This window comes from Amblyomma mixtum, chromosome 9 (assembly GCF_055824585.1).
Source record: "Amblyomma mixtum isolate Tamu chromosome 9, ASM5582458v1, whole genome shotgun sequence".
Classification (NCBI taxonomy): Eukaryota; Metazoa; Arthropoda; class Arachnida; order Ixodida; family Ixodidae; genus Amblyomma; species Amblyomma mixtum.
Window position 1 is genome coordinate 83,700,361 of NC_143020.1, and position 27,361 is coordinate 83,727,721.

The window sequence follows — 27,361 nt, forward strand, 5'->3', positions numbered from 1 at the left end:
AAGCTTTTGAATTGCATTACTTAGGTTGAGCAACTGGCCAAACAACTTGCTGTGCTGAAAAAAATAAAAGACTCACAAAACGTTTTCTTTGAGCAGCTGGAAGCAGCCAACTGCCTGGGGCGAGATCTTGCAGCTGGTTGCACAAAGTCCTTCGCGTCTGGTTTAACAGGCACTCTGGAGGGGTCGCCGCAGCCAGTACTGGACAGACCACAAACGTATATCTGTGCATACGTGATACGGCACTCCCCCGCCGTCGTCGCGCGTCGGGCGATAGGAGACCCAAGCGTGGCTGTGTTCCCTCAGCTGCCTTCAGATTGCTCGTCTGTGAAGTCTCTTGGCAAGAGGTGCTTCCTATTTGAGCATTTTTCGCGACGTGTGTAGGCCTTGCCTTCCCTGGGCTTCTACTCAGTTCAAAAGCGCAGCCGCGGCTGAAAAGTGGACTGAAGGTGTGTAGAATTTAAACTTTTCTTTAATGAAATTCTTACACATTTTGCCTAGGTGGAATTAGACGGGAACGGGGTCGAGTATAGTGGGCATTGCTGGTGCATTTGAGATGATAGGTTTGCTCACTATAACTTAGTGTTCTTTCGATCTTTTGTGTGCCACTTCTGAGAAGATTTTTTTTTCGGCGCCAGTTAGCTCTTCTCGTTTGATGTTGGCGGCCATGAATTTCACAGTCAAACCTTGTCCTCTAAAAATAAAATTGAAATAATTTCTTAGTTATTTTCAATTATTAATCGTAAAATTATTGATTCATATCAGGTATATAGTGGGCGCCTTACTGCACAGTCTAGCTAAACAGACCGCACCGGCATATCTCTGACAGTTTTAAAATAAAAATCTGAAAATCTTAAGAAGTGACACCGTGCTTATCTCTTCGATATCACGCCCGGTGGTCACGCTGAGAACAATTTTGCTTCTTCACTGAAGTACTTTGTTCTAACGGCGTATTTTTGATCAACTGGGAACAGCTATGCCTGTCTTAAATGAGAGTAGAACTTCGGGTTTATGTCTGTTGAGATTTATGTTCTCACTTCTTAATGAAGCATGACAGCTGTTCGAAATAGTCTTGGGAGGGATAACAGAGCAACGAATGAAAATCGTGAGTCAAGCTTTTGATTATACGATCAGCGGCTTCCGTACCTATTGACACGGTCCTGCTTTGCGTTACCTTTCTGATTCCTTGTGATATTGTATTCACTTCCATCCTTAAGAGCCGATTAGAATTGTGCCTTTAAGATGACATTTTTTTGGGCTACTGTAGCGAAGAGCAAGATGATTCAGCGGCACCATATTCAAACCGGTGCAATATGCATTTGGCAATATTTGAGTACTTGTGGATGCTCAGTTTATATTTTTGATGCGCCACTGACAGAAATATTCCAAGCGCCAAAGTAATTGCGAAAATTTTCATGCGACTGTCGCATCTGACTGCACCTGTGTGCGGAAACATAAGCAAGATCGGCATAACTAAGAGCCCTTAATGAAGCCGATAAACGACACACACACGTGCACAAAAGAATAGGCATCAACATATGTTATTATTGACGTATAATGCAGTTGGTCTTCTCTAAATACATTCATATGTTTTATACAGTGCTGAGGTTTTTCTGTGAAAGGAATTGGAATTCATAAATATAGAAAATAAAGCACATTTATTCTAACCGCTAATAAGTTATGATGGGAGTCCACCGTTCGTAGTTTTACAATCCACTGCGGACGCACCAATCCTATTTTGTAGCTACTGCTAGCAGAACATGAAATCTTAATTGGGACCAGGAAGGAAAATTAGTTAGCCTTTACTGGTATATCACTGCGTTCAAATGATAGACAGGCTTCCTTTGTTTGGAAGAGAATTTTCGTTGCCTAGAAAGAGCAAAAATTTAAAGACCAATCTCGCCTCCGGCGGCCCTTTTCGCAAGAGAACTGCGACGACTTCAATTTTTTTTTTCTCTCAGAATCTCTGAGTCTAGACCATACGGTCAATATAGGTGCACTAAAGAGGAATCTGAACTCGTCCTTTTGCCGCGGGAACTCGATCTACACGTTCCGAGAATTCATAGAAACTTGGAATTATTGGCCTGTGCGGCCGATTTCTGTAATTTAGATGGGATTAAACGATATTTGGCTTGCCGCTCTGCCATCGGCGGAGCGATACGTCGCGATCGGCGAAAGTAAAGAGTCCATGCGTATTTTTATTTCCGTGGGCCTAATTTCCAGCTATGTAGTCTCTGACCAGATCTATTTATTCATGGAAACCTATAAACCAATATAAAAGCGAAAGCGAAGCCGCCACGCGACTGTCTGAAAGGGACTCCCCCCACTTCAGCAGTGTATTAAAAAAAAGGCTGAAGCCAGGACGTTTAATCCGATTTAAAATAGGGAAATCGGCCGCACAGGACAATAATTCGAAGTTTTTAAGAATGGTCGGAACGTGTAAATCGAGTTCCCTTGGTAAAAATATGAGTTTAGATTCCTCTTTAATGCATCTTTAACCTGCCACAGGCCCACTAACTTGCTAACAGCCATCACCGAGTTTGAATCGAGTGAAGGCCAAAAAAAAAACTTTCGAAATTTAAAGCCAATTTTATGAACAATAAACACGTATTTTACTGTCTGAAAACCGTCTACATAGTCAAAAACAACCAATTTTAACTAAACAAAAAAAAGTGGACATAGTTGGCGCTTTTAAGTATATAGCCTTGACTGTTTTGCGGTCTCGTGCGGAACACATTATTGAGTTGAAAGTAGTTTGCTGTCTCGTTGATAGTACTTTTATACACCTAAACAGGAATAATAAGGGAGCAATTACTCTTTAGCATGCAGCAAATCTCAGGCATAAGGCTACAAAAAAAAAAACCAAAACTTCCACAGGAACTCCGTGCTTTACCGAAAATTCTTCCCGGACCGGAGTCCACCGCATCTCCGAGGCAGAAGCACTATCAATATCCACTGCATATCTACTCCACCTTGGGGGATTCTCCTAAACATCAAGCCACCTAAACCTCAATGCGTCCCTCCCAATTTCCACCAGTAGGCAACTGAAAGGCCAAGAAAAAATCAGTTTAAATTCCGTTGCGCCTACCGGTGGAGCAGTCTGCTTAAAGAATGGATAGGCTTGTGTGCTCAGCAGTAACGGACGACCTTGACACGAGAGAGGATGGAAGGATGCATAGACGGTGTTCTCGTTATTGTGTACAAGTGCAATGTAAGTACAACAATGTGCACTGACACATGCCAGACTCTCATTGCGGTGACTCGCGCAATCATTTTAAGAATCATGTGACAGACTACTGTCAAGGTTACAAAAAAAAAGACCTGAAAGAAAAAAAAGCGCTAGAGATAACCAAGGCCATTTGCACGCTTAGCCGACGCTCAGATGGTTTGGCTGTATAAAACGAAGCAATGGCGTACCTAGTATTTGCTTTCCCTTTGTCGCTCCCCCTGTCGCGTACCTGTCTGTTGATTATAACTGGCACGCGCATGCGCTCAAGTGGGTTCGAGCTGGCCAAACATTGACATCCTCTCATTACGCACGTTTGAGGAACCCTACGGTGAGTGCTTAAAGATACGAACCTTGGAAACGACGCTCATTCGGAGAAGCTACCAAGGATGCCACTCTTCCTTTCTGATGAGAGTAACCTTCATTGTTAAAGATAAATAGGGAAAGGAGATTGAGCAGACAAAGCAAATGTGGAAGTTCGCGTCGTAAAGTGGAAGGGTATGGTTGAAGCAGTTTGTAAAGAGCTAAGTACAAGTTTTATTCGCAGAAGGCCGAACCGGTAGGCCGAGTGCATTTTAATGCGAAGGATCTTGCGCATCACAACGCCTCACACTTCGATGAGTGCATAACCCACTCTGGTGAAGTGCTTTAGACTAATTGGAGCTAAGAGCTTCAACGATAGAAAACACAAAATACACAAATACAGAAATAGTTTAACAGGTAAAAATAAACTGAAGCTTCCGGAGTGCATTAAGCGACCTCTAGTGAGAAGGACTCGGAACGTTCATGAACATTCACTTACTCCCCTTTTCGCCAAAACTAACAGCTTTAAATGCAGTTTTTTTCCCTAGAACAGTGCAACATTGGAATTCGTTACCGGAATCTGTTTTTTCCTTGCAAAATTTTTCTGAAGCGTTAAATCGTCTACTTACATGCTAATATTGCTTATATGTATGCTTGGTATCCGTGTGCTGTTAATATTGAATAATTTTATTCTTTTGGTTATGTAACAATGTAAGTTCACTCCTCCTTGAAAAAGCAGTGGCCTACAGTATTCTGAAATAAATAAATAAATTTTCTATGGCGGTTTCGGGCAGCTAGAAAAAAAAGCAATTGCTTTTCCGGCAACACTGAGTGCAAGACCTAATTATGCTTCAAAAGGGGATAATGGTGTAAACGACGTCCCGGCGTTGGTCGTACTTTTAAATTTCTAATGGCGCAACAGTGAGAATGATTACGCTACTTTTTTTTAATTAAACAAAAAGAAACCACCGACAAGCGTGCCGCCCTTCACTACAAACCGTGAAGTGCAATGTGGAAATGCAGATGAAGCTGCTTACGTATCTGTTTGTTTTGGTGCTGTAATTATTGATGCAACTCACGAAAACCACTTAAGACAAAATGCGGATGCTCACGAAAAAGTGTCGACGTTAGGAGCTTATCGATGTTATTCCTTTTGTAACAAAGTAAACTTTTTGTGATATGATTTGCAGCATACACGCGGTGCAGCAAGAAAGCGTCTCTGAAAGACGTAATCGAATCTTTCTTGACTACCAAACTTTTGGTCGAGTGAAACTTGTTTTATTGGCATGAAATTATAAGAAGGCACGTCACCTCGCGAGCCAGATTCGTTGAAGCTTAACATCCGGTAAGTTCAAATGGAAATATTTAAAAAGCAGGATAGCAAGCTTTAAATCGAGTCGCTCGTGGCTTCCTATTAATTACTATTTATGATTTACCAGGCAGGCAAACAAATGCAACTATCTACATCTGATCGTAGGATCGATAATTGCTGCGAAGATAAAATTTTTACCTCGCTTTACCATGTCACCCACAGAGCAAGTAGTGCGTGTTACACGCATACACGTCACCATATCTCACCACCATATATACCATATATATCCATATATACACCATATATACGCATGCGTACACCATATCTCATATTCTTTGTGAATGTCCAGCGTACAGTTCTGCGAGACATTCCGCCTTGCGCTGGAGCCCACCGCTTCAAGCCCGCTGACGCAGTTCCACATTCTGGGACAGTGGCCGCGGAGATTATCGGCCCTCCTGCGGTTCTTTCGAGTGTCGGGCCTGCATGGGAGGCTGTGAATCTGCCTAAGCCTTTTCGCCTCCTGCTTTTTCTCATCTCTCCCTTTTCTACCTTGCCTTTATATCCCCTCATCCTTTTCCCGCAGTGCAGGGTAGCAAACTGGTTTCACCTACCGGTTAACCCCCCCGCCGTTCCTCCTCCTCCTCTTCGTCCTATTCCTTCTCCTCCTCAGTTCCTTTGTTCTCATCCTCTACTCCTGTGACTGGTGCGCCTTGTTACTTTCTCAAGAAGAGAGACGACCAGATGCAACACTGTGTGCTACTACTGAGCCTCAATGTACGGTGTTCGCCTCCAATTGTTGACACATTCTCAAAAAGATGTAAAGATCGCAATGTTCCTGGTGCTACAGCAGAGAATCTGCGCCTTTCTGAGTGGCATGCACCAATGAAGAACGAATATAGAGGCAGCAGCAACTAGTGCATTTATTGCGCAGCAATTAGATCTCTTCGCGCTGTCGCAGTGCTAAATAACGAATAAAACCGGATATAGCTTCCACGTCCGGCGGCCAGGAAGTGATGACAGGGTGCCTTTCCGTTCTGACACCTGGCTGAGATTCCTGGCGTGTATGCACCTTACGACTATACTAGCTGCCGCCAAGCTGTGTACTTTTTTAACGCCCTTCAGTTATCAACGCCAACACTCGGCCTTATCATTTGCACTTGCTACGCGAGACGCAACGAGAGCGCTATGGGACAAATATGGCCATGCCCAGCGGTTTCTGCGTAGTTAGAGATAGCTGTCGGTGTTTTGAGGCGCCTTATCTCGCAAGTCCGTAGCCGTCTTTATATAGAGCGCGGCCTGGAGAGGCGGAGATTCTGCTCTCGACGAAGGTACTGCGTACTAGCTGCTATCTCTTTCGCAGAGCTCTTATCTGCTTACAGTCAGAAGTGCACTAAAAATTTTTCTTTGGAAGCCTGCTGCCGTTTTGTTGCCTGCCGTTGTGTTGTCACTGCCCGTGGCAGTATCTCTTGTAACGACGAAACAGCCTATAAGCCACTTTACAAGCAGACCATCTAAATAGGTTGTTTAATCTTGATCTACTCTTGATCTAATAGGGTGTTTAATCTGGAATTAATCTTGTATGGCACCGGGACAGTGCACGACGTCTTATTCTTGTACCCGAAGAAAGCTAAAGATATTCTAATCCTTTCAAAGTTTCCACTCTAGGTACACTTTGCGTGACTTTAGAAGTAAGATAATCATTTTGAGGGCTTCCTTTGTGCTGCTGACGTTCTTTATCTAGGTGGTGAGAACCGCCACCTTCACCGTACAGGCGGCCAAATCTAGCTGGCGTACGCGACGGCCGCGTTTTCCGTATTCCTGCAGTTTGTGACGGAGCAAACTTGCAAAAATATCAAATCTAAGCACAGGCTCACAAAGCCCGTGCGTAATATTGAGCTTTCCACACGTTTGCTTTGTAGCAAAGCACAGGAGCGCAGAAAAAACGGTCGTCACGCATGCCAGCTAAAGATTTGGACGGCTGTACATGGCACGCATACCACTAGATGTGCAATCGCAGCCCACGAAGCAAGGATTGGTGATTGTTGCAACTTCACATGAAGGATCTGTAGAGGTTTTGCTAAGTACAGCGGGTCTTAAAATCTGGGAAATGGTATGCATGACCTCCAATGCGACTTCGGCCTTGGAGCGTACGTCTTTCTTCTGTTCCTCACGAGAAAGCGTCTAAAACGAAATTATTGGAATTAAGTTTAAATATAGTGTTACTTGCTCGTGCAGAGGAAAAACAAGGAAGAACCTTGGGTACCACCAATTTTCATCGACTGCTGCCGAGGATTCACGTCGCCATGCTCTGCGATGTAGAGTACCGGTTCGAGGCGCTAAAAAAGCCTTACACTCTGGGAAAACTGCGAACCAATATTAGCGGCAATTTTCAGCCAGAGAATAGGCTTGTCAGACAACAGACATTTACCGCATTTTAAAAATAACAAAAAAAGATTCAACTTGTATCGTTTTCAGTAAGCCTTTTAACTTTGTTGGTCAAATGTATAGGGGAATCCCCCAAGGCGGAGAAGATTTGTATAAAGGGAGTAATTACTCATTGGCATCCCCTCGAGCGCAGCCATATGGCTACAAAGGAAAGCTATACAGGTTTCTCAGACACTTCGTAGTTAAAGCAAAATTCGTCCGGGTGCGGGGCTTTGGCTTCGCTTTGGTTTGGTTTGGTTTGGTTTATGGGTTTTAACGTCCCAAAGCGACTCAGGCTATGAGAGACGCCGTAGTGAAGGGCTCCGGAAATTTCGACCCCCTGGGGTTCTTTAGCGTGCACTGACATCGCACAGTACACGGGCCTCTAGAATTTCGCCTCCATAGAAATTCAACCGCCGCGGCCGGGATCGAACCCGCGTCTTTCGGGGCTTCGCTTTGGCTTCGGCAGCTGATTCCGCATTAAGTATGATAGCACTTAATGCCGAGATTTCGGCTTTAGTAAATTTTTTCGCGTATTGGTCACGTAGCTCAGGATCAAGCTAAGCAGCAGAAACGTCGCCAATTTATTTCATTGAAAATATGGCCGGCCAGTGATATGGCGCGAGCAGGAGAACGTTCTTACTATGTTTTCGATATCATGTCATGCGACTTTGAACATGTAACGAAACGACTAAATTCTTAAGTACGGATCACTAGCAATCGTTGCAAAGAGCCCTAACCTGTTTATGTTAGGAATGAAAAATTTTTAAGTAGCGGCAAGCTGCAGCGAGGTGCTCGTAAGGCTACAGCCGGAAGGCAGTTTCTCCTTCACTACAAAATAACGCAGGAAAAAAAAAACGAAAGAAGCACAACCGGCGAAGTCAGGAATCAGACTTCGACCAACTATTAATTCCGAAAACATTGTGCTACCGATTACTTGGTCGGAGGTATTGATTTTCTGCAGCACGAATTTCTTTCAGATGACATTATATGCACAGGAACTATTTAAAGTCCAGCTGTAGTTATTTTGCCTTCTTTGCTTCTGGGAAAAATCATTGCTTTTATCTCGTAGACTATGCACTGCTTGTAGTGAATTGGCGCCCTCACCAAAACTGCCTTAGGCCTTGGCATGGTTCAACTCTGCACGGTAAAGATGCGGCGCACGCGTGAAAAATTGTCACAAAAACTTATTTCGTCTACAGTAAAGGCTGTGCATGGTGATCTGTCATGCTTGCGTGCAATCGGCTTAACATCAATAACATAAAATACAGCCTTTTAGTTCATTATGAAGAACATTTGCTTCATAGTTTGCAAAAAAAATAATTTAAAGCGATATAAAAGCAAAGAACGATAATTACATTTGATGTGCTGGTGTTAACATCCCGTTACATACCCAAGGAATATAAACTTCTCGAGTGTTTATATTCTTCTGTTTTAAACGTTTTTTTCACTTTTACTTGCGAACATCTTATATCGCGCAATGTTCGCCATCGAAAAGTTCACTTCCAAACACAGCACGTTCAACGGCTACACCGAGGTAGTGCGACTCTGTGAACATTTCTGAGCGGCAAAAATTCTTCGTCATTGAATGACTTTGCTGTAAACAAGAAATATTGAGAGGCTTGGCCAGTGGACTGACCTCACTTGCCGTATTTGAGAAAAAAAATATAACGGTGTAGCGGGACCTTAACCCCCCAAGGTGGACATGCTGCACTAGGAGCGAAAGGAGAGTGCCAAATGTGACGCTTTGATCAGAAAGCCATGCACGTATGATTAAAGGACAGCGGAGACCGCGACTGATGAGTGTCAAGCGCTCCACTATCTTTATTTCGATTTAGCTACATTCTCCTTCAGACCAGTTTTAATGTGCGCGAAAGTGAAGTCCCAGAAAAAAAAAACCTTGCTTCCTTGTAGGTTTCTTATTCTGCGATGCAGCCATGATGAAAGTGGCGCAAGCGGTAAATACCGGTTTTACGAGAATGATTGTCCTTCGCTCCGACCGATGACCGATGTTGGAGGCGATTTGTGTGATGGCTGAACCTTGAGCACATATACAGCGATTCACTTTCTTGTTCCCCGCAGAAACACACACTCACGCACGGACGCATGCTCGCACGCACACACGCACACACACGTACACACTCGCACGCACACACACAAGCATGGTCAACTACCCGCAAACATGTGGATAGAGGAATCGTTTGGCACAGAGTTCACAACTGCAAATAAGAGAGATTGGTATCTGAGCTGGAAAAGTGGTAGCCTTCAACTATGTGCCCCACCTCTTTCTTCGTTTCTTGATTTTCTCAAGTGCACTGTGAGCATTAAAGGGATGAGGCTACGGACACGGCCGCCCAGTGGCGTCTTATACCAGCAACCATTGGGTAACGACGAGTAGCCGCTTCGAACGCGCAGAGGCGAGACTTCATCAAAGCAGAGGAGTGTGTGGAGCGATTGTGGGTAAGCCAGCTCCGATTGCCCGTTTGCGTGACACACGTGAGTGCGTGCCTCAGGCGAGTGCCCTAGAAGCCGTCGATGCACCATTGTCGTCCTTGCGCTTGCGTTCAGTCTACCGAACGCACGCCACCTAAGCTGCGCTTTCGCAAGACCCCGGCTGCTTGCACGGCTACCCCGCCGACAGGTCTGAACAGGTAGGCAGCTTTAAACTTTATGGCAGCACCTGTGACCCATTTTTGAAACGCTTTCCACCATACTTTTAATGAACGGAAAAATTTGCAGTTATCAGTGTCCCGTAGCGGAGGACCGTATCCGGCATCCATATTAGCGCCACATCTTGACCGTCTTTACAGAAAGCCTTTTGAGGTCAGATGTATTAAATCTTCCTGACTCTTTCAGTTATAGAATATCGGTAAAGTGAATTTTTTTGTTTTATTAAAATCTTTACCCCTTATGTAACTGAAAATGTGACGACATCGCGCGCACGCGCGAGGACAGAAGCATGGGAACATTTTATCTGCGACCGTTATGGTTCATAATGGCATTGTACGGCGTGCATTTTCTTGTACGGATTAAAATAAGTTGACAGCTGTGCTGCGAGCTACGTTTTCCTACTGCCACCGTGGGAGCTTTAGGCCCTGTCGAGGAGCCGTGAGATAGCTTTTACTCGAGGGCCCCTCTATCCAGCGAACATTTGTGGGAAATGATTGTGGTGAAAGTTGTGGTTATTATATGATGACGCCAGGGCCCCATATTTGCAGTCATATATTCGGCGCATGCTCTTTTATCTTTGTTTCTCGACGAAAAAGTATTTCCACGAGACATCAATTCCGCCAGGTACTCTTAATTAGTGGCCAGTGCGTCCAATACATTCGCTATAGTTATTAGGCACTATTCATTAGTCTAGCTCGCTAGTTATCAACTTTCTTTTCTTTTATTACGTCTACCAGTGAATATTCGTCTTCCGGCGCTCCTGCTTTAATTTCTATCTTACATATTTCAGTAATGCTGCTCGTTCCGCAACCTATACTTCCGAAAAACCGCGCCAGGACATCTTCTCATAAAGAAAATGGGCCGAGGTATAATGTCCCTGTTTTGAATGAAAAACCTAAAATATTTCATTAACAGGTGTTCGCTAACTTCACTTGCGCGACAGGTTAATCACCTGGAATTGACGTCGTAGGTCCCTGCAGCCGGGCTGCAGTGGTTTGAGCATCCCACTTTCATGCAGGAGCGGGCGGGCTTGATCCTCAGTGCAGCGGGGTACACACCGGTGATACAATGGACACACGCTTATCTCTGGCGTGCGTCTCGGCTCAACTGGGGTGAAATGCTTGGGAACTGTGCCTTTGACCCCGTCTTCAGATAAAAATACCGTTTGCTATGGTGTTCTTGGTGAAAAGCTGTTTTGTGCCATAAAATTTCACCACCACCATCAAGAACTGACGCCCTGATATGATGGATTGTAAAGTGGTTTGCATTACGGCTAAACATCATCAGGCATAAGAAGTTTACTTACGTTATCGTCTCCAGCAAAGTTTAAAAACATTGCTAAATGATCAGCTAACGTAAGAATGTAGCTAATGAATAAAAAAATCAGAACAAGTATACCTTCGGGTGTTCGTCATGTGCCGTGCCATCTTCACCATTTTTTTCGACCACAACGGAAGGCGCGATTTGGAGTGAATAGGTTCAGCCCATATCAGTAACAGGGGCTTTTTGTAGAGATTTGTACAAAAGGCTTTCATCAACATAAGCTTTCAACTTGTACTTTCATCAATATAAGGCTACACAAAATTATTTTTTTTTCTCCTAAATGAAGATACCATGGCAAAAAAGATTATAGGGATACTTGCAGACTCTACCAGTTGGTCTGATTTGGTTGATTTTTTTTTCGTTTCATGCCTGCTTGGTCAAGGAGATCGCATGCGTCCTTTTACAGGCGTTTATTGTTTGGGAAAGTCAATCACCCAGCTTAAGTACTTCGTGCTTATGTGAAAAACATTCAGTATGAGCAGCTTCTACTTCTCTAATACTGTGGTAGAAGTAATGCTATGTGAAAACGTAGCTCAACGACGAATGCTTTCGATTAAATCCCTAAAACTTTGGACGCAACTTAGGGCAGTCTCAGCAACTTTTCATTTTGCAGCTTAACGGAACGCGTGACATCAGCGACAAACCGTGAAGCCCGCGAACCAGACAGTTGCCGCCGAAGGTTACAGAACCGCGCACAAATGACTAAGCTCAATCATCACTACATGTACTGTTCGAGCGAAGTCAGCCCTCTTGTGTTCACTGATCAGAGCAGTACCCGAACGCCGTCTTCAAAGCAGTGACATGAGCTACTGCTCATTTTCTATTATGCAGGAGGTTGGCCACGTGTAGAGCTGAAAGGAGCAAACAAAGGCTATGGGAACTGCTTATGAACTATTTATATATTGAAGATTTATATAGCTAGATCAGTTGGGTGGCTATAGGAACGGATTATGAACTATTTTTGTATTGAAAATCTATATAACTAGACCTGTTGGATGGACAGGAAACTTGCAAGTAATGCAAGATTTGTACACAGGGGTTTTACATAGTACGCTAAGCTGTGACGTGTTTATTATTTGTAAACGGGCTTCTATTCTGTCTTGAAGGTTTTTACCCTCACCGTCTTTTTCAAAAGTAACCAGGCAACAGGGTTTTCATATAAGGCGTATATTGGAGCTCTTATGCAACCCCAAAAGACGAAAACCATACGAAAGTTGAGTTGAGTTACTCTGAGATGCTGTAAACTACACTTGGGGTTAGTCTCGAAAGGTGAGGACCAGGGCTCGTCTTACCTTACTCAGGTTTGAAGGTAAAAGGATGCCACAAGTGCTCCGTTACATTGCTGAAAAACGAACTACGTTGCCAGCTTACTTTTGGCAAAGACGGCAGATTGTATGCACCGATCTCATACCTCATAACAAACTTACGATGGTCGCATCATGTCAACGTTATTTCATTTCATTCCACAGTGGAGATGCAAGAAGGACCTTGCGCCAGTTCGGTTCTCTACCTTAGCTATGGTTTTAAATATAGCGTGTTTTCTTTCACTGTGCAAACACAACCCCACAAACCCTTTCCACATACAAATAGAAACACGCACGCGTGCACAAAATGCCTTGAGCTTCTGCTACAAAGTTTCCTCCATCTTACCGGCCGTCAGAGAGAGTAAATTAGGCGCAGTGTGTTTATATTTTGGCTTTTATTCGCAGCTGGGCCACGTGTCTGGACAGCACAGCTGCTAGTCAGAGCAGGAAGTTCCAGCCATGAGGGTCTCCTGGGTGCTGTTCTTCGCCCTGACGGCCATCCTGTGGTCGCTGTGGCCTCGACTGCCCTTCCTCCCCGGCATTGCCGAGGCTTCAGGCACTCTTCTCATGGTGGCCTGTGCGAGTTACTTTCTCGCAAAGCTCATCTGGGGTCTCGCTTTCGTCCGCCTGGTGAGCAGTGAAGGGAAAGCGGTGCTCATCACGGGTGAGTGGACAGAAAAAGCAGTTTTGTTATGGGGAGAATATTGCGAGAAAGGATATCTGAAATGAACGAACCAGTTAACTCACTGCCTCACTTAATGATTTTTATAATGTAATGCCCGTACAGAAAAAAAAGGCAATAGCAGCATAACCATTGGAACAAAAATAAAATGTTTGAACATAAGAGCAAATGCGCACATAATATTAAGACGGAAGCTTGCTTTATAAAAGTTTAACGTCCCAAAGCGGCTCAAGCTATGAGGGACGCCGTGGTGAAGGGCTCCAGGAGATTTCGACCACCTGGAGTTCTTTAACGTGCATTGACATCGCACAGTACACAGGCCTCTAGCATTTCGCCGCCATCGAAATTTTACCGCCGCGGCCGTGATCGAACCCACGTGTTTCGGACCAGCAGCCGAGCGCCGTAACCACTTAGCCACCGCGGCGGCTCAGAGGGAAGCTATTAATATGAAATAATACTTCACTCGTATCAGATACAATTCAGAACTCGCATACCAGCGTTTAGGTCGCCAGAACAAGCAAAAAATTTTTGGCCATAATTTGTAGTTGCTGATTCTTATGCTTATTAATGTCTACGTATTCCTTCCACGGAGTGCATCACCTTAAGCAAAAGGTAATTATGATCAATGCAATTAGCCCTCACGAAAGCTGTTTAGCTCCCAGTGTTAGCCTCCAGCCCAGCGAAAGTGAGTCTGTGCGATGTAAAGTTTCCTTAACTACTTTTCTAAAAACTACTTTTCGCAGGCACTGCCCAACTTCTTAAGAGAGAGCCCTGAGAAGTTTTGGCGTTACCTACGTGATTCTAAAGATGAGGTAAATCAGCTATCTATTGACGGCATGGTCTCGGAGATTCCTGTGGATATTGCAAATCACTTCAATCGTTTCTTTCATTCTGTCTTTGCCTCGAGTGATCCAGATTTGGAACTGCAGGTATCTGGATCTGATATATCAGGTGACTTTATAAGCTATGAAGGCGTACTAAACATGCTGCTAAACTTAAAAACGAAATCGGCAGTGGGGCCTGATGATATCCCTAATGAGTTTCTGCGCCGTTATTCCGAACCATTAGCCCACATTTTAACTCGCCTCTTCGAACTTTCATTAAAAGATTCTGTTGTCCCTGATGACTGGCGCTTAGCTCGCGTTGTTCCAATTTTTAAGAAAGGTGATCGTTTGAACGTTAACAATTACCGTCCCATATCGCTAACTTCAGGTACCTGCAAGCTTATGGAGCATGTTATATCTAAATATCTTATGTCATTTCTGGAAAAAAATAACATCCTGTCTCCCTTTCAACATGGTTTTAGAAGAGGCTTATCTACGGTTACTCAGCTCGTCACTACAGTTCATGAATTCGCTTCATCCATTGACAATGCTGGACAGGTTGACGTCATTTTTTTAGATTTCAGCAAGGCGTTTGATCGCGTCATGCACAATAAGCTCATCTTTAAACTTCAGCATCTTGGTCTTCCAACAGCACTTGTCAAATGGATTAAAACCTATCTTTCCAACAGAAAACAGTTCGTCGATGTTAAAAAATCTCATTCAGGTATTTTACCCGTTACCTCTGGTGTGCCTCAAGGCAGCGTACTTGGGCCTCTTTTATTCCTTATTTATATCAATGATTTGGTTAACTCCGTAAATACGTCCGAAGTCAGTATTAGACTATTCGCAGATGACTGCATTCTATTTAAGAAAATTAGCAGCACTACCGACCAAGAATGCCTGCAGTCAAATCTTAATAATGTCCTAGAGTGGTGCACCCTTTGGTCCATGAAATTAAATAGCGACAAATCGGTTCTTCTTCAGGTTACTAACAAGAAAGCGCCATACAGTTTTAATTATGCAATAAACAATCTTCCACTGCTACAGGTGAGCGAATACAAATATCTTGGAGTCACCATTACAAATCGCCTTTCATGGTCCAGCCACATTAATAGCATTTGCTCGTCTGCTTCAAGGAACCTCGGCCTTCTAAGACACAAATTAAAACACGCTCCCTCTGAACTTAAACAACTTGCCTTCAACACACTAATTCGTCCGAAACTTGAGTATGCTTCCGTCGTATGGGATCCGCACTTAAAAAAGGATATAAAGAAACTTGAAATGATCCAAAGAAAAGCCGTCCGTTTCATTTTTAACGCTTACCATAGCTCTATCTCGCCATCCGTTCTGATGTCCACGAAGAACATACCCACTCTAGAAAGAAGGAGAGCACTCGCAAGGCTTAAATTTCTGTACTCATTTTACTCTAGTCAATTTAATATTAATGCTGCTCCCTATATATCCCCCCGTTCTACACGGCAGACACGCAATAGCCACAACCATAACCTTACACCGTACTTTGCACGCACAAATACGTTCAAAAACTCATTTTTTCCCCGAACAATCACAACATGGAACTCACTGCCAGCAAATGTCTTTTCGGCTCAGGATGCCGCTGCTTTTGAAAAGAGTGTCTTATTGTATGTGTAAACTTAACAATATCATTGCACTCTGTTTGGTTTTCTTCTTTTATTGTTGCCGGAACGCTGGATTTGCGTAGTGTTTGACATTATTTTTGCTTTTTGAATGTTGCCCCCCTGCTTGGTCTCTATGACTGCAGTATGTGTAAATAAAAAAAAACTGCTATGTCAAGAACTATTCTGGAGTCTCGCCTTGCTTCTGCTGTGCTCAGGCAGTATAAATGTCGAAGTAGTTGCAGATTGATATCCTAATGTCTGTTCCTCACTATGCTTGAGAACACCGAGTAGTTAACGGAGTGAACTGTGCCAAAGAAACTATATTCTATAGCTGTGTTGCCGACGAGAAAGCCATGGCGAATTCATTAATTTTATAAAGATACGCTGCGCAAAACCAAAGAAAGGCGCAGCGGATGTGAAGGTCCGCATAGACAGCACTGTGCAGGTCTTTCCTTTCTGTGCGTCCAAATATGGACCAAAACGTGTGCCGCGATAACCTGAAAGTTCCTCCCCGATATGTTTCTAACTCTGCTGTCCAGGGTGCGACACCGGCTTCGGGCACCTGTTGGCTAAGTTCCTGGCTAGGGACGGATTCCTTGTGTTCGCCGGGTGCCTAGATGCGAAGTGTGTAGGCGCCATGTCCCTGAAAAAGCAAGCGAACATCAAGGTTCTTCAAATGGACGTCACCAAGGAAGTGGATATCGATGATGCCTACCGCACCATCAACGAGGAGCTCGGAACCCGCAGTAAGGAGGCTAGCAGTCTGGGTTTTGTACTGAAAATTATTCTTTGGCGTCTTTGTACAGTACTTCCCTGGGTGAACTAAATTTTAGACTGTGGCGTACAAAAAAAAATGTCGGCCAGAAAATTTTGAGCCAGAAAAAGAAATGTGACAACGCTATCAAATTGTTACGGTCGAAAAAATCTCAGCTTTACCAGGGCTTGAAAAGAACCAAAGGCGTATTACTACAACCCCTGTGCAATACTGCCGAATCTCGATGGCTTCCTGAGGGCTGCACTAGGTTGAATCCACAGGTGGCCTGAAAAGCAAACGTCGTAACAAGAAAGTGTCCAAGATTGTATGGTGATTAGAGTCAAAGCCTTAGGTCACGGTAAATGGCTTTCAGCTAGAAGTGCGACTGAGGGTAAAGACAGTTGAAATGTGCTTACCAGCATAGCTAACAGTTTATGCGAAGTTTTCTTTACATATTGCTGCACACGAATAGCCGTTAAGGAAAGTTATTTCATGGCGTATCAATGCCGGAATAGGAGGAGACTTTTTGAATATTGAGAGAGATTATTGTATATAAAAAGTCAAATGCTATTCAAGTAATGCTAATACAAGCTTGGTCTGGACGGTTACCTCGCGAAGCGCCCACTTTATGATTGAGTTTTTAGTATGAACAAGCTTTGTTACCTGAGCTGAAGAAAACAAAGCAGACGCTGACGTTGTATACCAAATGTTCTGCGAGATAATTTCAAAGCATCTGTTGAAAAAGCTGCCGCGGAAGTTAATTCTGCTTTTCGCGTGAACTTCCGTCCATACGAGGTGCGAAAACACGAATATGCTGTAGAATGAAGGAAATTTCGCTCACGACTGGGAAAGGATTATTCCAAGCGCTGTGAGATGTTCCTTATTCGTTTTGTTCTATCGCACCCGTTTAAATCTTGCGCTCTTATTGAGCGCTTTCTGCTGCACCATGAAAGGACACCAGCTACATTATTAGTTTGGTTTGTGGGGTTCACCGTCCCAAAGCAACTAGGGCTACGAGGGATGCCGTAGTGGAGGGCTCCAGATAATTTCGACCTCGTGAGGTTCTTTAACGTGCATTGACACCGAACAGTACAAAGGTCTCTAGCATTTCCCCCAATGAAATACTATGGCCGCGGCCAGGATCGAACCCGCGTCTTTCGGGTAGGAAGCTGAGCACCATAACCACTGTGCCACCGCGGCGGCACCAGCTACATTATAGTATGCTAGTGTATGGTGATTATATACTATTTGGTGGAATAGTGTAGATGGTGCTTTGACGCATGCGGATAAAGGAAGTTCATTTCATTAGCAATGACTTTTTGCTTACCTTGGTAAAAAAAAATTAAAAGCAGGCAACTAACTTGCCTGGATTAACAAACTATAAATAACGGCCTGCAAATGAACATCATAATATTAACCTTGCAGCAATAAGGTTAATGAATTTCGATGGAGGCGAAATCCTAGAGGCCCGTGTACTGCGCGATGTCAGTACACGTTAAAGAACCCCAGGTGGTCGAAATTTCCGGAGCCCTCCACTACGGCGTCCCTCGTAGCCTGAGTTGCTTTGGGACGTTAAACCCTCATAAAACAAACATAACCATAATGTTAATTTCTTTTGGATAAGCCACTAAGTACAGATATCAACCACCAAATCGCCCCATTCTGTGTGAAAACATTTATTTAAATTAATATTTTTCTTATAGGACCTGAACTGAACTGCATAACTTAGCTGCCAAGTTAATCAGCCATCATTCTCTGTGTTTACAACCAGCATTGTCTGTATCTAGAGACAAAAGAGAGGCTTACATGAGATTGTTAGAGCTGTAACAAACTCATATAAGCCTTTCCTTTCCAACTAGTTTTCACTGGCTGTTGACTTCACTTATATTATAGTAACATGCAGTGTAGTTCCTTTTTGTTGCATCCTTTTATTTTTGATAAAAGTATTCACAGCCTGCAGCAACTGCATTGTTATGACTCCCAGTCTATGTAAATAATACTAACAGAATCAGGTAATCTGTGCCGAAGCATTTCAGGCGCTGCCATGTAGAGTCACTTGCGCATGCGCTGTGGGTACCTCCTCATGTACATGTCACAGACGGATCCGAGGGCCCCACCAGCGAATTTATGTGCTCAAAGAGTGGCTGTAGTGACCTAAAACTGAATACTTTGCTGGCAGGAACGAGCGCCCGATGTACAGAAGCGCCTATTAATACCGTTTTTTCCGCTTACCAAAAGCACGAAAGGCACACGCAGAATTCTCGGCGCATACGGAAGGTCTTTAGTAAGCGCATTATGTCGAAGGATAGGTTAAGGTAGCGGCCGGACCGCACACTTCGGTGCATGCACGTGAGTGCAGGTAAATGATGCGCTAAGCCGGTATAGCAGACACTTCCTGGTCGGGGAGTTCTGTGCGTATCTGGCCAGGCTCTCGATGGGAGGCCTTTTGGGGACCGAGCGTTCTTGGTGCGACGCCAGTTATACTTTTGGAAAAAGAGTGTTTTTAGAGCAGTTGCTAAATGCAGGATCACAGACCCTTCTTAATGCTAGGGGCTTAAGAGCCTGAATATAGTAGGTTCTAGACTGGTGCAGGCAAGCAGCACATCTCTACGGCTGCTTTAGATTTTTGTGTAATAGAAGACCTTCAACTCTAATTTCAAAAAAAGTGGGAAAATTACGGAAAGCAGCAAAGTACAATTAACACTGAGAGAGCTGCAGGATTTCTCTATTTTTTTATATTTGTCACACCGTCACGTTTACTGCGTAGAAGTTCGGAAACAAGTAGATGGAGCAGGGTATTCAGTACTTAATGCTATCACCCTTTCGCTTTTCGAAATGAAGAAATGTTGTTTGGCCATAAGGAAAAGCGCACCAACACCCAGTACCGCAGTGTACATACCTCTGATAGAAATGTAAATTAAGCGTCGAGTGAAAAATATTCGCAGTCAATTGCGTGCTCGGTTTATTTTTGTTCACAGCTGTATATCTATTTTTTCAAATATTTCTAGCTTGTACGTGTAGTATTTGGACAAAGAAGTTTTCGAGCTTTTTTGAGAAAAGCCGGAACGCTATTCTCAGTTTATTTTTTTAGCATGTGTTTTACAAAACGCCTACATAAATGCGTAAAAGCAAAAAAAAAAGCGCGCTAATTAAAAAAGGGCGTTAAATCTTGCGGTCAGTGTTCGAGGTTGACTGGTCACGGCTAGGCGCTCAACTTCTGTCACGAATGTGCGACATTATTGCACCACGTACAGTGTCGAGGTTTAATTGAGGCTCATATATTGCAACTTAGGAAAGAAAAAACAGCGCGAAATGTGACGATGGACGAAGAACGGGAAGTGCCGAAGTTCTCTGAAGTGTCGTCCCCGAGCAGGATGTTTTTTTCCTTCAAAATTAGCGTCACTAATCTAGCACTGCTTAGGCTACTGGGGCAAATTTGGTAGAAACGCTTGCATCTCAAGCCCACCTGTTTGCTTTATTGCCGTTATAGTCTCTCGACACGCTGTAAAGCCGCTATTATGCCCAGATGTCTTGCAAGTCAAATGGGACTACTCAGATTAATGTGCAATCTTATGAATGAATTAAAATTATCAGAGCAATTGTGGCTACGTATGGCATTTACATATTCAACGGGAACAAATGGAATTCCATAAGCCATTAACATTGCGAAGTCAGGCATGTGTACCTATGAAGATGGCTTCTGACAGTTTAGATGGTAATACCTGCGAGATTCTCACCGAGTCGGGCGTAGCTGTTCTTATCACCGCTCCCACGGGTGATAAGAACTAGGTGATAAGCTAGGTGATAAGAACAGTCACCTTCACCGCACATGGAATCTATGAAGATCGCTTCTGACAGTTTAGATGGTAAGAAACTGCGAGATTCTCACCGAGTCGGGCGTTGCTGTTCTTATCACCGCTCCCACGAGCGTTATCTAGCCTATGACGGTTATATGTACAATTCTGCCACAACACTTTTATTATCTCGAAACAAATTCTAGCAAATTGGAATAAATTCGAACCAGTGCCGTATTTTGTAAGCATCGGTCCATTAATTCTTTCTTCTGCACTTGACAAGTACAGTCTAAAACCGCGGTGCTGACAACTGGCATGCAGTCGTACACTTCTAAAGAAAATTTTAAGCTGGATGGCCGGGGCAAATTAAAAGGGGTGGGTGAGTGGAGCGTTAAAATTTATATATATACAATGTACTCATGGCATGACTCTATAGGAACATAAAAAAATAAATAAACAAAATGCAGCGAAGAGAGCTTTATATTCTGTCTTACCATCGAGCAGGATTCATAACGGCTTTAATATCCCCAAGTATGCCCTTGTTACCGTCTGAACGAAGTGATCGGCTAACTTTTCTGTGGCCTGGCTAAGTTTTGTGATTCGCGGCCGCCGCCCCTCGCCTCCACTTCATGCCCTCACTGCATGCAGTATCATTCTCTCTCCTTGGAACAATAGGCGGGGCTGAACAATAGTCAAAACGTAGAGGATCTGATGGTGAGAAAGATCGTCACAAAACGCAACGGCGGCTGAGGTGTTCGTTTGCGTGAACTCGTTTATTTTTGTGGTGCTGCTTAAAATGAACACCAGATTTTGCGGACACTTCTATTGCACGCAAAAGACGCACCCCACCGAGATAGAGACAGATAAAAACACAGGGACACCTAATTACGCCATATGCTTGCCATTGCGATAGCATTACAAGCTGTTGATTCCTTTGCATTGAGATTTCTGTAATTCTTTCGTGGTTGCGTTTGTGGACTCAGACACGTCAGTCTGCACAGCCAGGCACCAATCAGAAAGGTCTAGTTGTCAGTTCCGGTCCTGAGAGTTACGTGACCGAACTCTGGTTTTAGCCAGACAGGTTTCTGATACTACCGCATTAGCAATACATCCTTGGACATCAATCTGTTGTTCTTTCAGAACTGTGGGCAGTGGTGTGCAACGCCGCCATGATGAACAGCGGTCTTATCGAGTGGTTGACGATGGACAGCATCACGAGAATCTTCGACGTCAACGTCTTCGGAGTGGTGCGAGTGGTCAAGAAGTTTCTTCCCATGCTCAGGAAGAGCAGAGGACGAGCGGTCATCGTCGCCAGCAATCTCTGTAAGTTGTGCACAGGTCGACCGACAGTGAAACGAACCTTGCCGGGTTGCTCTATGAGTGCGTGAAGCGCTAACAGACTACGCACATATGTTGTTCAAAAGTGGGGCTCTTCGTGCAGAGATATACTGATGTTTATACACGTTATTTAGGTGACGAGATTCCACACATCGCTTTTGTGTCGACGTATAGTTTAGTTCTTATCTGTTGTGTCCATGTTCACAAGCAGTCCTTGCGAACATTACGTGCTTTCAAAAGGCGCTCACATTGAAAACGCAGTCGGGATATTGCACATTGGGTTCAGAAGAGCACGGTGATGGGAATTAAGCGGGCTTCTATTCAATTTGTATTCACCCATTGAAAAATACAATTAAAGCTTTACTGTCGTCAAGACAAGCGTTCATGCAGCAGTTTAGGACCTCACCTTGTATTAACAGCAAATAATCGTTGAGTAATAACAGACGTTTCCGAAGTTTTACACATTTACGTCTTTTAATGATGAAGCCTCATCTTTCACTACAATAGAAGACACCACTGTACTAGACAAAATCTTCTCGTTACGAAAGGATAAGAAAATATTATGTGAATTTTGAGAGCAACTCCGTCGTTTTTTCCGACCAAGTATACCTCATCTGCTTAGTACTTCGTGCTTTACGTCAGTGGTGGTTAGTAGGAAATTTCAGAATATGACGTATTTTGATCTTCGTATACATGAAAGGGCACCGAGTAATGAAATGAATATATGAAAATTTAATGAGTTAAGTGCAACAAACCGACAAAAAAAAGTGGCCTGAAGGTAACTTTTTCTCTCTACAGCCACAATACAGGGCCTTTGATGTTGGGAAAATGACCATGTAAATGCACTGTATTGTTAGGCTTTAGCTGCTTCCTTCTGCCCAGAGGCAACATGAGAGTACCGAGTAAGGTGGCATAATTCCTCTAATGGGGCTTATTAACCAAAATTTTGCGTGTGAAAAGTGTTCCTTATTCCAAATATTAGTCTGTTCCTTATTAGCTTGCAAATGGCTATGTATGTTATAATATTTTGATGTATGAACCGTTATGTAGACCTAGCCTTAACTCCTGGTGGTGTAGGAGTATTAACCGACGTCACAGAGGTCTCTGTTTTGTTGCACGTTAAGCACAGCGAAAGCCCGTGCGCGTGTGTAATGAGTAGAGACCGGATTTTAGGCAAATGCCTATTTTTTTCAACGCTTCGTAGGCGCACCATTTTTACATATGAGCACGAATTAGGTGTTGGCAATATGTTTAATACTTGTTTTATAGTGCCTATAAATGACTATTTTGGGTGTCAGTGCCTATAAATGCCTATTTCCGACGTCGGTGCCTAAAAATGCCCTATTTTACAGAAAAGGGGCCTGAAATACGCTGTGACTTTGCTTTCAGATTCTGTTTGCTTTCGAATCCATTTCGGTTTTGTGTAGGACACACACGTGGCAACATTAGATGACCTCGTCAGTTGGCTGTGGTGAACACTGCACCTACGCCGGCTGTGGTGAACACTGCACCTACGCCGGCTGCGTGCACAATAACAACCACCACAGCCGAAAATATCGAAGGTGAACATTCTAGATACCGAACAGTGTAAAGCCATCAAATGTTCCTAAGTACAAGCACGCTCCTGCAACATCCGTTGATGTTGAGCGTTCCTTTTCAGCATACAAGCTTGTTCTTACTGATAAGAGGCATAAATTTGTGTCCATCAACCTGGAGATGGTCCTTGTCTGCTACTGCTTCCATAGCTTTAACAGTGATTTCTAGATGGATGATGTTTATTTTACCATAGATCCTCGTGGATGTACGTAGGCCCGTGCACAACTGATTCTTTTCGGCATATTCCGCATCAAGCAGCACTGAGTGAAACATTTTCTAGCATCTCGTATTTATGGTTTCAGACATTTCTAATAGCAAGCTCCATTTGATAGACGCGCGGCTCCAGACACGGGAAGCCACAAACTATAAAACACCGTTTACACAAATGACAACATATTTATTAACGTTGATGCATCGTGTATGCCTGCAATAAATAAGTTCAAATTCTGTGTGAGCGAAGACTGAACTCATTTGTCAGATGCTTTGAATTGACAATGTTTCTATCGATTTCTAAATACATGGCCTCCTGTTAAGGTGTTCATTGTTTCTACTTTTGTACACGACAAGCGAATTGTTTGTTTCGAGGTATACCAAAGTGTTTTAAAAGGGAATTGGTAACCGTCCCTTTTGCTGTGCTGAAGCATGTGTATTGTACGAAAAGTTGCGTGACGGCCTTAAAAAAAAACGGCTTCTAATGTTCGCGCCTTGCTTAAGGTCCCAAATCATTCCTGCTTTGTTTTTGTTTTATTTTATGACAGATATTGCGCGCTGAAGTTCGGAACTGTGTGCCCCTTTTGATAAAGTTTATAGTGCCTATTTTTCTCCGTTAGGTGCCTAAAATGCAATTTTAGCCGCCTATATATGGTGCCTAAAACGTGCTTTTTAGTGCCTAAAAATCCGGCCTCTAGTAATGAGCTTATCGGCATGAGCTCCGACGCCGGTGACTTTACGTGAATACCACTGATAGGCTGAGCCGTTTGTTATGCATGCACGTAAGCGTGCAGCGGGCCGTCTAGATAAGGCTTCTGCCCTGCCGCTGCCTGTTGTGCTTCTGCATTCGAAACTTTATGATTAACTGACGGTGATGCAGAAGGAAGAGACGGCCACAGAAGGTCAGGATCTTGTGTGAGGCTAGCAAAAATTAGAACTTGTAATAGATTACGAAACAGCTCAACGCACTTGTGTCCTTTTTTTTGTTAGCCTATTTCACTCTGCCCTTCACCACGCCGTACGCGATGACGAAGTACGCCGTGCGGTCCCTGATTGACGGACTAAGGCGAGAGTGCCACGGAAAAGGCGTCGACATCGTCGCTGTTGAGCCACTGACATACAGGTGAGTAGACAGAATCATTCTGTGGACATAATTAGCAAGGGACTCGAAATTACGGATTCTGCTGGGAGGGTGAAATGATTCGTAAATAAGAAGACACATTTGAGGACTATTTGTGTGTCTTACTTGCTTTGTTCGGGGTGACTGACCATCAAGACACTGATGCGCCTTCCATTAGGAATTAAGTAAATGTGAGCGAATTTCACTATGCCGGGTGTTTCGCCTAAGATGTTCTGCAATTAAAGCTAAAGACATTTTGGGTTAGGAGAGCGCTTTTTTTGGTATAGCACTGTCAGCGGTGTAGCGCGCCATGACGGAGCTACGAGGTCCGAAGTAGTAGGCTAACTACATAAAATTGAATATTGCAGTTTATAACTATCACTGCGAGTTTTCTTATTCATTTAGGAGCGCGGAGCCAATCGCAAGTATTATTCATATCAGTTTTTAAAACTTAGAAAGCATAGTTGCCTTCGGCTGTGTGACCCATCAATTGCTGGCTATTTCAACGAGTTGCGTGCGATGGAGAGGTTGCTTTGCTTGCAAGCTCGGTCACAGGGCCGAGGGTAGGCTGCGTTTTCTAAGTTCTAAAAACTGATCCAGTTATTACTTACGGTAGGCTATATGCTTCTCATAATATAAGGATACTAGCTGCAATAGTTAAAAACCCAGGCAGCACGCCAGGATTGGACCAACAATGGCTCATTGTTGGAATACAGTGGCATCAATATTGGGCTGGCATTGGCATACAAGCACATTACTGCATTTAACTTTAGACAAGTTAACTATACACATTTAACAAGTTAACTTAAGTTAACTTAAGATGTAAGTTAACCCTTGAAGTAGTTGGCACGTCTTAGCTGTATTCTAGTGCGCTGCATCACTAACAATGCTATGCCGAAAAAGACGCTCTTCTAACTGAAACAGCTCTTTTAAAAAATTGCCAAGCAGGAGGGACACAGTCTCTCTCTATTGTTCAACCATATGCACAAACTCTCTAAGCCTATTGCAAAGAGGAGCAATGACAAAACCGTAAAGAGCAAGAAATCTGAAAATCTTTCCAGGTCAAAGGTCTCGGAGGCTGTCGGCTGCATCCGTGCGGTTGAGAAAGAGTTCAAATCTCAGCCTGCTGAAGTCACCGCAGACTACAGCGAGCAAGAAATTCACGACTGGACGCGGTCAGTCCAGGCCTTGTACGACTGGAGGATGAAGGACGACATCGAAGATATTGTCGACCAAATGGTTCTTGCCGTCCGAGAGACAGATCCGAAAACTCGCTACACAACGATGGCCCTGTTCGACTACGTTTGGGTTTGCTGCCTGAGGACGCTGCCTAGTGAAGCCGTGGACATTATCTTGCACTGGTCGAGAAAGATCGCGCTGTGGAGGAAGTGAGCATTGGCGTGTTCGTGGTGGTGTGGCATTGTGTTCGTACTGTACCTGTGGTTGGTGGATGTGTCCAAAAGTATCGAACTAGCTATGTCCTGGTGAATTCACTGGACAATGACATGCTCAAGTGAAACTTTGGGAGCGGGGCGAGGACGGGTCCGTGCTTGTTTTCATTTTGCAATGCTATTCACGATGTGAAATTGCGAGACAGAACAAAATACTGTGGTGCATTTCGAATAGGTTTAACAAAGTGCCAAAACAGTGCGTATACAGGCTTTGTGGTTGGACTGCTTCGCGTATAGTAATGTGGTGAAGCATATGAGATGCATGAACCCAGAGCTGCTTCAGAAAACTTTGGCCATTTGAATTTGGTAGGTTTCTAACAAGCTGGTAGGTGGTACGCGTTGCAATCGCCTACTATACCACTTGTTACCAAGGGTTGCTACATATCTGCTTAAACCTGCTGATGCGTTCTTGCTGTAGATTCTTTGCTAATTCTTTTTCTTTGCACAAATGCGATGTAATCGAAATCTAAGTTGGGCTTTACACAGATTCTCCGAAGGTTATGGTTGGAGACATATCCTTCATTACCACAGTTTGTCAGGCCTCCAATTTATGATTCCACATTCACTTTATGATTTCACATTGTCTAGTGTGCCTTTGGGGTTAAGAGCATAGGTAGTTGAGAACATGCTACAAGTTCTTAAATACAATGTGCGCACTGAAAGAGTGGTGGCATTATTTACTCTAGCTCTTCTATTAAGCTGTTGGTTACATACCGCAGTAACTCAGTTTTGCCTTAGCAGTGCATAGTTCTTACTCATGCCGGCCATATACCTAATATGGAAGGTTTAAGACGGCCACCTTGCTTTCGCTCAGCGCACGGAAACTCGCCCATACAGAACACTATTTCCAGATTCCTAGTTACACGCTTCATAATAGAACATCCTTCTCATATAGACAGTATATGATGGGTTCAAACACAGGCACAAATTTAAAATCTGATTTTGGGCTGATCGCCGTTACTCGGCATGGATCGCGTTTGAAAGGTGCGCTAGCTTGATCTAGTCCACAGGGCATGGCCTGACCATGTCGTCAATGTCCCTCTGTATAGCAAGGCATAAGTGTCGCTTCATTGTTCTGCATCTATGTGCACTGTATCTGCATCATGCCCGTTTTCACCCCTTTTTGAATAAACCTGCTAATATCGGCAATAGAAATCGTGGAAAGAACTCAGCCGGGCTAACTTGATTAATTATATTCCTATATTCTTGTTCTCCTCACTTGGGTCTGTGGGCTGATATTTCAACTGCCTTATTTGAAATAAATCCGCCGAAAACCTCAGACACGCAAGTGAAAGATAAGTTAATTCATCTTAAATTTAGCGAATAAGAGGGCATCTAAATGAGTAAAATACGTGAGCCTGAATTTGTGTCGCTACCAGGCTTTCATCAATAAGCA

At 43.7% G+C, this 27,361-nt stretch overlaps 1 protein-coding gene across 1 annotated transcript; it reads left to right on the forward strand.

Moving 5' to 3' along the window:
• The first annotated feature begins 243 nt into the window (after positions 1 to 243).
• Positions 244 to 27,135, forward strand: LOC149329924 (retinol dehydrogenase 7-like). Its single transcript, XM_089560660.1, has 6 exons — positions 244 to 446; positions 12,965 to 13,223; positions 16,242 to 16,448; positions 21,391 to 21,573; positions 24,385 to 24,517; positions 25,576 to 27,135. Exons 2-6 carry the CDS (start codon positions 13,019 to 13,021, stop codon positions 25,904 to 25,906), a joined length of 1,059 nt encoding a protein of 352 aa, XP_089416786.1. The 5' UTR covers positions 244 to 446; positions 12,965 to 13,018; the 3' UTR covers positions 25,907 to 27,135.
• The last annotated feature ends 226 nt before the right edge of the window (positions 27,136 to 27,361 follow it).